Source organism: Arachis stenosperma, chromosome 6 (assembly GCF_014773155.1).
Source record: "Arachis stenosperma cultivar V10309 chromosome 6, arast.V10309.gnm1.PFL2, whole genome shotgun sequence".
In the NCBI taxonomy this organism is placed as follows: Eukaryota; Viridiplantae; Streptophyta; class Magnoliopsida; order Fabales; family Fabaceae; genus Arachis; species Arachis stenosperma.
The window spans coordinates 133,344,148-133,354,969 of NC_080382.1; the positions used below are offsets into that span (position 1 = coordinate 133,344,148).

At 42.7% G+C, this 10,822-nt stretch overlaps 1 protein-coding gene across 1 annotated transcript; it reads right to left on the reverse strand.

Moving 5' to 3' along the window:
* Positions 1 to 8,885: 8,885 nt before the first annotated feature.
* On the reverse strand, positions 8,886 to 10,219 carry LOC130935437 (uncharacterized). Its single transcript, XM_057865185.1, has 3 exons — positions 9,446 to 10,219; positions 9,262 to 9,372; positions 8,886 to 9,151 (listed from the first exon to the last, which is right to left on the reverse strand). Coding segments are annotated over exons 1-3 (315 nt in total). The 5' UTR covers positions 9,649 to 10,219; the 3' UTR covers positions 8,886 to 9,150.
* Between the last annotated feature and the right edge of the window lie 603 nt (positions 10,220 to 10,822).

Sequence of the window (10,822 nt, forward strand, 5' to 3'; positions counted from 1 at the left end):
TTGATTCGGGAGCATCGCATTCATTCATTGCATTTGAGAAAGCTCATGAGTTAGGGTTGAAGATTGTAACTTTAGGTTATGATCTAAGGGTGTACAATGCTACTCATGAAGCCACGGTAACTAGGCTAGGATGCCCGGAAGTTTCCTTTAGGTTCAAGCAGCGTGATTTTGTTCATAATTTGGTCTGTTTACCGATGGTCGGTCTTGATCTTATCTTGGGATTGGATTGGTTATCTAAGAACCATGTCCTGCTTGATTGTTCTACAAAGTCGGTGCACTTTATGCCGGAGGATACAGAAGGGCCGGTCGTGGTGAATAATTCTTACTTGAATTCGATGATGGTGAACTGTTCCGGAACCGAATGTCAGGGTATCTTGTTGTTAGCCGCGGGTGTTTCGGGTGATGATCAAAGGTTGGAGCAGATTCCGGTTGTGTGTGAGTTTCCGGAAGTGTTTCCCGATGATATTGATGAGTTTCCACCTAACCGAGAGGTTGAGTTTGCTATTGAGTTGGTGCCCGGGGCGGGACCAATCTCAAGTGCTCCTTATAGGATGTCACCGTTAGAGATGAACGAGCTAAAGTCTCAGTTAGAGGATTTATTGGGAAAGAATTTCATACGGCCAAGTGTCTCTCCATGGGGTGCTCCAGTGTTACTGGTAAAGAAAAAAGGATGGGAGTATGCGGCTCTGTGTGGATTACAGGCAGTTGAACAAGGTTACAATAAAGAATAAGTACCCATTGCCGAGAATTGATGATCTCATGGATCAGTTACAAGGAGCTGGAGTTTTCTCTAAGATTGACTTGCGATCCGGTTATCACCAGATAAGGGTGAGGGGCGAGGATATCCCTAAGACCGCTTTCAGGACTCGTTATGGTCACTACGAGTACACTGTGATGTCCTTCGGGTTGACGAACGCTCCTGCGGTATTCATGGATTACATGAATAGAGTCTTCCGTCCGTTTCTGGATAAATTCGTTGTTGTCTTCATTGATGACATACTGATTTATTCCAAGACTGAAGAAGAGCATGCGGAACACTTGAGGACCGTGTTGCAGATTCTAAAGGAGAGGAAACTCTATGCAAAACTGTCTAAGTGTGAGTTTTGGAAGAGTGAGGTGAAGTTTTTGGGCCATGTGGTGAGTAAGAAGGGAATAGCCGTAGATCCAACTAAGGTGGAGGCGGTGATGGATTGGAAACAACCAACCACCATAACAGAGATAAGGAGTTTTCTGGGTTTAGCTGGCTATTACAGAAGGTTTATCAGGGGCTTTTCACAGATAGCGTTACCAATGACAAAGTTAACCCGCAAAGACACTCCGTTTGTTTGGACTCCTGAGTGCGAGGGGAGCTTTCAAGCATTGAAGAAAAAGTTGACTACTGCACCTGTGTTAGTGTTACCTGAGCCGAACGAGCCTTTTGAGGTGTATTGTGATGCCTCATTAAAGGGTTTAGGGTGCGTGCTGATGCAACATCGTAATGTGGTGGCGTATGCCTCACGACAGTTGAGACATCATGAGGTTAGTTACCCTACGCACGATTTGGAACTCGCTGCGGTTGTGTTTGCGTTGAAGGTGTGGAGGCATTATCTCTATGGGGTTAAGTTCCAAGTTTTCTCTGATCATAAGAGCTTGAAGTATCTCTTTGATCAGAAAGAGCTCAATATGAGGCAGAGGAGGTGGATGGAATTGTTGAAGGACTACGACTTTGAGTTGAATTACCATCCGGGAAAAGCGAACGTAGTGGCAGATGCGTTAAGTCGGAAGTCGTTATATGCGGCTTGGATGATGCTTCAAGAGGAGAAGTTGCTCAAGGGATTCGAGAGTCTGAAAATTGGTGCTCGAGAAGTATCCGGAACCTTGTGTTTGAGCCGATTAGAGATCTCAAGTGATTTTAAGTCCGAACTCCTAGAGGCTCATCAAAATGATGAAGCGTTATGGACGGTGTTACCGGCTTTTGAGCAAGGAAAACAATGGAGAGTGTCGGAAGAAAAAGATGGGTTATGGAGATTCAAGGGTAGGATCATTGTGCCGGATGTGGGCACTTTGAGGCAAGATATTTTAAAGGAGGCACACAAAAGCGGATTCTCCATTCCCCCGGAAAGTACTAAGATGTACCATGATTTAAAGGCAATGTTTTGGTGGCCGGGTATGAAGAATGATGTGGCGGAATATGTTTCAAAGTGCTTAACTTGTCAAAAGGTAAAGATTGAACATCAAAGACCTTCCGGGATGTTGCAACCTTTAGAGATTCCACAATGGAAGTGGGAAAGTATTGCAATGGACTTTGTGTCGGGATTGCCAAGGACTAGGGCTGGTTTTGATGCTATCTGGGTGATTGTGGACCGACTGACGAAGTCAGCTCACTTTTTGCCCATTCGTATGACTTACATCCTTGAGGAGCTAGCACGGTTATACAAAAAGGAGATTGTGAGACTTCATGGTGTACCTGCTACTATAATCTCTGATAGAGATCCTCGTTTCACTTCAAGGTTTTGGGGTGCATTTCAGAAAGCTTTTGGAACCCGATTAAGCTTGAGCACGGCTTACCATCCTCAAACAGATGGTCAATCTGAGAGGACGATCCAAACACTGGAGGATATGTTGAGAGCTTGTGTTTTGGATCAACCGGCGAGTTGGGATCGGTATATGCCATTAGTGGAGTTTGCATACAATAATAGTTATCATATGAGCATCGGAATGGCTCCGTATGAGGCCTTGTATGGGAGGAAATGTCAATCTCCGCTATGTTGGTATGAAGCTGGAGAGAAAAGCTTGTTGGGGCCAGAAATGATAGCTGAGACTACTGAACAAGTCAAGAAAATCCGTGATAGGATGCTTACGGCGCAGAGTCGTCAAAAGAGTTACGCCGATCAGAGGCGAAAGCCCTTAGAATTTGAGGAAGGAGACCATGTTTTCCTTAAGGTTACTCCGACTACTGGAGTAGGTAGGGCGATTAAGGCAAAGAAGTTGAATCCTCGATACATTGGTCCATTTCAAATCCTGGAGAGGATTGGACCGGTGGCGTATCGGATGGCTCTACCACCTCATCTTTCGAACCTGCACGACGTGTTTCACGTGTCGCAGCTTCGGAAGTACACCCCTGATGCTAGCCATGTGTTAGAACCTGAGTCGGTTCAGTTAAGGGAAGATTTGACGCTTCCAGTGGCTCCAGTCAGAATTGATGATACTAGTATCAAACGGTTGCGTGGAAAAGAGGTTTCATTAGTCAAAGTGGCTTGGAGTCGAGGCGGTGTTGAGGAACACACTTGGGAACTTGAGTCGGAGATGCGAACGGATTACCCGCATTTATTCTCAGGTAATTGCATTTGAATTTTGTGGGCAAAATTCCCAATTAGGTGGGTAGAATGTAAAACCCGGTTAATTAACGGCTAATTAACCCATAAATGAGAATTTATTCTAGAAAGCCTAAAATGTGATTTTTATGGCTAAATGTGATAGAGGAGATTGAGACGAGAATTTTGGTACCAATTTTATAGAATTCGGACCAAGATTGGACCGAACGGGCCAAACCGGGCCAACCGGACCCAAAATGGGCCCTTGGCCCAACATAACTAAACCAAAACCCTAGTTTTCAGCACTCTCTCTCCTCACTTATCACTCAAAAAACGCTGAAATGGAGGCCATGGAGGGGAGAACTCTCTCTCAAGTTCTTTCTCTCACTTGATCTTCAAACCACCATAACTTTTGATCTAGAGCTCCGATTGCCGCTCCGTTTGCGGCCACGCGTTCACCGCGGAGAGCTCTACAAAACCCATACAACCAATCTTGAGGTAAGCCACGTGTTGCTGTTCGAAATCTCAGCCCTTATTTTCGAGTTTCATGGGTTAAATGTTGAGATTTTGGGTTCTTTGATGTTATAGGACCCAACTCTCTTGAAGAAGAAGGTTAATCTTGTCTCCTTGGACCTTGGGGGTGGTAAGATTCTCAACCCTAGTGTATTTTGTTGTTTTATGATGTTTGGGTTTTGAGATGTTGTGTATGGGTATGATGATTGTGGCTTAGGTTGTGTATATGTAAATATTGGAGCTTGATTGGTGACTTTGAAAAGCTTGGAAAGGGTTTGGTGGTGAAAAATCTGTTCTTGGAGGTGTTGAGGCCTTGAGAGCTTGTGGATAAGTGGTTTGGAAGTGCTCCGGTGGAGCTTGGGAAAATCGGCTAAGGTATGGTTTCGGTTTCCCGTATCTAATATGTAATGTGGTAGGAAATACTTAGGCTAGAGGCCCTAAGATAGGCATTGAATGGTTGATGTTGTTGAATGATTGAGATATATGATGTGGTCATATATGTGATGATGATTATTGATGCCTTGGTGGTATGATGTATGAGAAATATGCATGTTGTGATATATGCTTGATGATTGGTTATGGTTGAATTGTGGGTTGAACCATGTGAAGGTGAGTATGATGTTGATTGTGTACAATAATGGTTTATTGGAATCGGTGTTGTTGAAAATTGGCATGAGGAATAGTATATGATATGTCAATATGTTTGAGTTTGAGCCACTTGGGTGAAGTGGGCTAAAATGATGAGATAGTGATTGTGTATATTGTGGTAATGTGTCAATGTGTGAGTTGAGGAGGCTTGATGTTGAATTTGATACATTTTGAATTGATTGATTTCAAAGAAAAGGGATGAAATTGGCATGTTTTGATTGACTTTGAAAGGAGTTGAAAATGGTTTGTTTTGAAAATGGCATATTGTGGTTTTGTATGAAAATATGGTTTTTGGGCATACTTTGACGGGACATAACTTGGACTACGGATCTCCGTTTTGTATCAAATCTGTTTAGAAATGAAATTGGATCCGGGATGTCCATGCCGTTCGAAGAACGGGTGAAAAACGATTTAAAATGAGGAAGTTATGTCCGTTGGAAGATTGGGGTTTAAATCTGTGAAATTCTGCAGCTTTTAACTTAGAAAATTTTTAGCAGAATGACCCCTTGCGCGTGGGCGCACCTGGCGCGTACGCGTCGATCTTCCGAAAAGTGCCATCCACGCGTACGCGTGATGTGCGCGGGCGCGCCGATTGTGCTGCACCCAATGCCCAGCCATTTTCCCGAGAGTTATGCCAGAACTGTGCCGGTGTTGTGCCTGGGGCACGAGAACACCCGGGCGTACGCGTGGTTGACGCGTGCGCGTCGATGGGCAAGTTTGGAATCCACGCGTTAGCATGCACGACGCTTGCGCGCCGATGAGTTTTTGAGGCCATCCACGCGTGCGCGTGGGGTGCGCGTACGCGTGGCCCTGTTTTCATCCCAAAGTTGATTTTTGAGTTTTAAAAGCCAAATCTCATACTTCTAAGCCTCCGATCTCACCATTCATGTCTTAAATCATCATAATATGCCTAGCTATTAGAAAGGGGCTAGTGAATGTGATAACTTGCGAGTGAAGCAAGGGAAAAATGTATGATCAATGAGGATCAAGATGATTATGTGAGATGCGGAGGATGGTGGTGGAAGTGTTTGTTATGCCATGGGCCGAAAGGCTGTAATTGTTAATGAATGGCTGGTTATGGATTTAACCGTGAGCCGGAATAGCTGTGTATGCTATGAATATTGGCTGGTTATGGATTTAACCGTGAGCCGGAATAGCTGTGTATGCTATGAATATTGGCTGGTTATGGATTTAACCGTGAGCCGGAATGGCTGATATGGATGTTGATCCATGGATGAGAATTCATGCATGTTGATGCTGAATTATTGATAATTGTGATTTGCACTTCCACTATCTGAGGTACGAGTTTCCTTGGGTAGTAGCAGTGGCTAGCCACCACGTGCTCCAGGTCGAGACTCGAAGCTCTGTTAACCCTATGTCGTAAGTGTGGCCGGGCACTGTGAAAGGCCCGGATGAGCTCGAACCCCCGTAAATATTCACCAGTGAGGGTGATGGATATGGATCATGTTTATGATCAAGTTTATAACGAGTATAACTCGAGTTTGGGGATGCACGACAGAGGGACAGTCCAATGGTTAGCGACCAGGACTTGTCGGGTTGGCTCTATAACCGACAAGATGATATCATCGGCCACTAGGGACAGGCATTCATCATATGCATACTATGTGAATTGTTTGAGATTGTCTATTTGACTGCATATTACTTGCTAATTGTCTAAATGTCTTAACTGCTACTATTTGTATATTCTTTGTTTGATATATCTGTGTTTGCTATAATATACTCCTGCTGGTGGTTGGGAGGTTTGAAGGAATTGGAAAGGGAAGTATTAGTTAGACTGAAGAATCTTTAGTCAGATGCCCTTATATGGTTTAGCTTGTTTATAAGCTTTAATATTATCTGGAGGAAGTTATAGGATTGCCTTTGGCTTTCCTCTATTATTATGTATTATATATGTGGAAGCTGTTACCATGCTGAGGACCTCTGGTTCTCACCCATGCGGATTTTGTGGTTTTCAGATGCAGGACGTGAGGTGTCCCGCTGAGGCATGCTGGAGACTTCTATTATTGCGAAGATCCTTTGTTCTTGGGGACTACGCTTTTGGTTTATATGTTTTGCTTAGATACTTTTATCTCCATTAAATAATACAAACTGTGATGACTCCTCTTATGGGAGATTTTGGAGAATAGGTTTTATGTATTTGTGTCCCTCTGGGTTTTCTTTGGGGTTTTCCTTATTTTATCATATGTATATATTGTTATGCTCGGACCGGTTATCTTCGCAGCCGGATCTTGAGTCTTGATATTCCTGTTTTCGACACTCCTTTGTATATATATAATCTCGCGTTGGTTTATCCTTGTTCGTTACGTTATCGATCGGAGTGATGCGCTTTTGAGTTGCGGTTTTTGTTTACCCCTTTTTCTATAAAGGCTCCTAGTTATAAACAATCCTTCATACTACTATATGTACTAAATTTTTATTTTAGAGGTCGTAATACCTTGCCATCTCTGAATTATGACTTAAGCATAAGACTCTGTATGGTAGGGTGTTACACACACCCAAACAATGTCACATAGATGCATATGATGCATGCCTGTCCCTAGTGGCTGATGATATCATCTGTCGGTTATATAGCCAACCCGACACGTCCTGGTAGCTAACCATGGACAGAAACACCCTTCGCGGAGCAAGTAGGTTTGAGCTACAACCCCATTGCTACTACCCGCTCAACCCAGAGCCAGTGGAATAACCACTACTGCGGCTACTACCCAGGTGGGTGTTTAGAAGCTCAACCTGGAGCGAGTGGAAATACCACTACTACCGCTACTACCCAGGCGTCATAGTCTCTGACCTGGAGCAAGTGGGACAAACCACAACCCTTGCTACTACCCAGGTATCTCAAGTATATATTTATTCAGTCCCAGCCATGGATCAACATCCATCTCAGCCATCCGGCTTAAATTTATAATTCATAGTCAGCCATACGGCCCATAACTCATTCGGCAATCAGCCACAAATCAATATCATACACAGCCATTTCGGCTCACGGTTCAATCCAGAACCAGCCAATATTCATAATTATACACAGCCATTCCGGCCCATAACAAAATTGCACTTCCATCATTCAACATCATCAAATTCATAAAACCGGCATTTAAGCCATAAATTACTTTTCTCAAGCCATTTCACTTTGAAATCAAGTTTCAACTCTTTTCAGCTTTGTCTTTAGAAATCTCGTTTCTCAAATCATCTCAGGCTCATAAACCACTTTTACTCAAAGTAAGTTCCCCTTTTAAAAATAATGCCACTCTCGGCATCCTCTTTCCACAACTTCCATAACCATGGCAAGTTAAAGATTCATTTTGAAACATTCAAAATCATCCATCTAACAAGGGGATTTAATAAGAAAAGTTTCTCGATAGAGTCTCAAGTCTTTAGGGGAGAATAACATAACTCATTCCGCCAAATTCATTTAAAATCATTAAAACATTGGCTTTCCGAATTGAGTAATAAAATAGGATCTAAGCCAATCCGAGACATGTAATCAATTACTCTTTCCAAAGCCATTTCCTTTACTTAAACAAAACCAGCTTCAATTCCATAATTAAATTTGAAGCGTTTCAAACTGCTAAGAGAATCATTTTTTTTTGTTGTGTTAAACTAGAGTTCAAAGGGTACTCTGAATCTTATTCAAAACGTCAAAATAATGAGGTTTATCAATCAAAATCCAATTCCTTTTAAAATCATGAAAACTCTTCCAATGGACACTCTTTATGTTTAATAGAGAAAAACATAAACCCGTTTTACCTCTTAAAACAGCCCCAAGGCAAAATTCTCTTCCGAATAACTTGTACCCAAAAACATACTATTCTTCTTGGAAAACAAGGAGAAATCATGATTCTTTTTTTTTTAATAATTCTTTCAAAGCATAGCTTCATCGCTTTCATAATCGTTCTAAGCAAAGATAATAAGAGAAGCCCTAAATTCACAATCCTCCGAGTAAATAGGAAAGGCATTAAACTCAAAATTTCCCAAATAACATTTCAAATAAAGCCTCGGACTTTATAGAAATTTCGGCAGCATCTCCCCTAAAACATGAACTTTGCCACCCGGTTCGGGTCCCAACTAAACCGTTCCTCAATCCCTTTCAACAGTCCAGAATCCAAAAATCAATTCAAAATCAAGCTAAATCCAACAGTCGCCTCGTTGGCATAACTCAAGGAAACCGTTTCAAAATCAAATCAATATCAACCGATTTAACTCATTTCTAAAGCTTTAAAGAAACGGTTCAATAACAAATCATTTGTCCAAAACCAAGTCAATTAAAGTAAACCAGGCTGAATTCAAAAGTGCATTCGACTTTTCAAATCATCAAAATAATTAACTCAAACCAAATCAATCCTCAGCGGATTAAACTCATATTTCAAATCTTTAAAGAATCAACTCCAAAACATTACATTTCACAAGCTGCACAACAATTCAGCCAAATCAACATCCGTAATCATTCGAGTCAATCAAATAATACATAAGGCAGATACAATCACCAAATACACAATATCTCACATCAGTATCCATATGTAATAATTCCAATACATAAAACATATTGTTTGGAAAGCGCCCCTACCTCAAAACACAAATTCCATAACCCAAAAGCCTCATCAAGTCCTTTCCGCCTCAAACCGAACTGACGGCAACCAAAACCTCAGCTCCAAGCCACTTTCGCAACAGTCTCCACAACTCTAATCGCAACATACAACAACCGAACTCAATCTCATAGCAATTAACGCAACAAAACTTAGCGTGCGACAACAGAATAATAACGAAAGGGCTTTCAAATCGAAATGCTTACCAAACCGAAGGAGGAGCGGCTGAACCGACACTGCGGCGGTCTCCGAACCGGCTCGGCGGCAGCCCGGCAGCCACCTCAAGCAGCAGCGGCGACGAATTCCAATCACGACGACTGAAACCAGCAGGCAGTGACCATAGTAACCTTGGAATTCAAAAAGGACAGAAACCTTAAATAAAACCCTTACAGGAAAACTTTCCGGCGATGGCAGAAGTAATCAGTAGCTCTGGCGGTGGTTCCGGCGGCCACAACAACTTCTTCGGCAGCCATGCACGGTAGGAGACAACCCCGGTTGCAGCTGGTTGGGCAGCGGCAGCTTTCGACGGCCATAGAATCCCCAGTGACCAGAACAACGGCACGACTTCTCCCTCCTTCTTTCATGGCTCCCATGACAGCAACCACCCAGCTCTGGTGATGGCACGCTCGCAGCAACAGCACCCAGGCACGCCGGTGATGTCGCAAGGTAGCGTCCCTTCCTCACCAGCAGCAAAAACCCACGGCGGCGACCATGGAGAGGCGACTTGGCCGGTTAGTGGTGGCAACGAGGATGCACGGCGGCGGCTGGTTCGCAGCAACAGCGCCCCTGGCGGCCAGCCTTCCAACGCGACTCCTCTCCCCTCGGGTGCATCACAGCGGCGATAACCAGCGTGGATGCAGTGGTGACGATGGCGCGGAGGCTCCAAGCTCGCGACCACCCTCACTCGCGAGCCAAACTCATATCGATTCTGCCCTTTCTGGCGACGGCGCGGTGGTGGCGGCGAACTCGTGACAGGCGCGACGCGACTGCACGGCGTGAGACACGGCCCCCTTCCCTTCCGATTTTGATCTCCCTCTCCTTGGATCCCTTCGCTTGCTTTTCTTCATTTCTTCTTAAGAGCAGTGGGTGTGTGTGTGTGTTCATCACAAGGCTGCGCAGCAAAGAGGGTGAAGGAGAGGCTGTTGGCTGCGCAGCACGAAGAGAAGGGTTTTAGGGTTGGTGTATCAAAATTAGGGCTAGGGGTATTTTAGTAATTTCACTTAAAAATAGGGATAATATAGTAATTAGAAATAAATTCTAATCCAACAATAATAATATATAAAAATACTATTTGTTCATCAATTTTTACAAATTACTTTCAATAAAATGCCCAAATCAAATAATTAGAAATAATATACTTAATTTCTTCATTTTCCAAAATAGCAGTATTAATATTTAAAATATTACTTATCTAATCCAAATCATACAAAATCCTTATTATTTCATAACTATCAACTTCATAATTCAATTATAGAAAATAATGCAATAACTGTAAAATTGGATAATAATCATAACTCGTCTCAAATTCAATAAATCACAACTTGCCTTAATTATCTTTAATAAAAAAATTTCTGAAATTAAGGCTATAAATAACCATATGATTTGAGACTTGATCATAATAAGACTTTTCAAAAGTTCTGGGTCTTACATCGTCAGAGCTAATTTTGCTTTTTTCAAATTATTCCTTCTAAAACTCGACACTATCTTGATATGTAGCAGTCTTCTTTATCATCTTATTCCAAGCAACTTTCCCAATCTTCCAGCAAG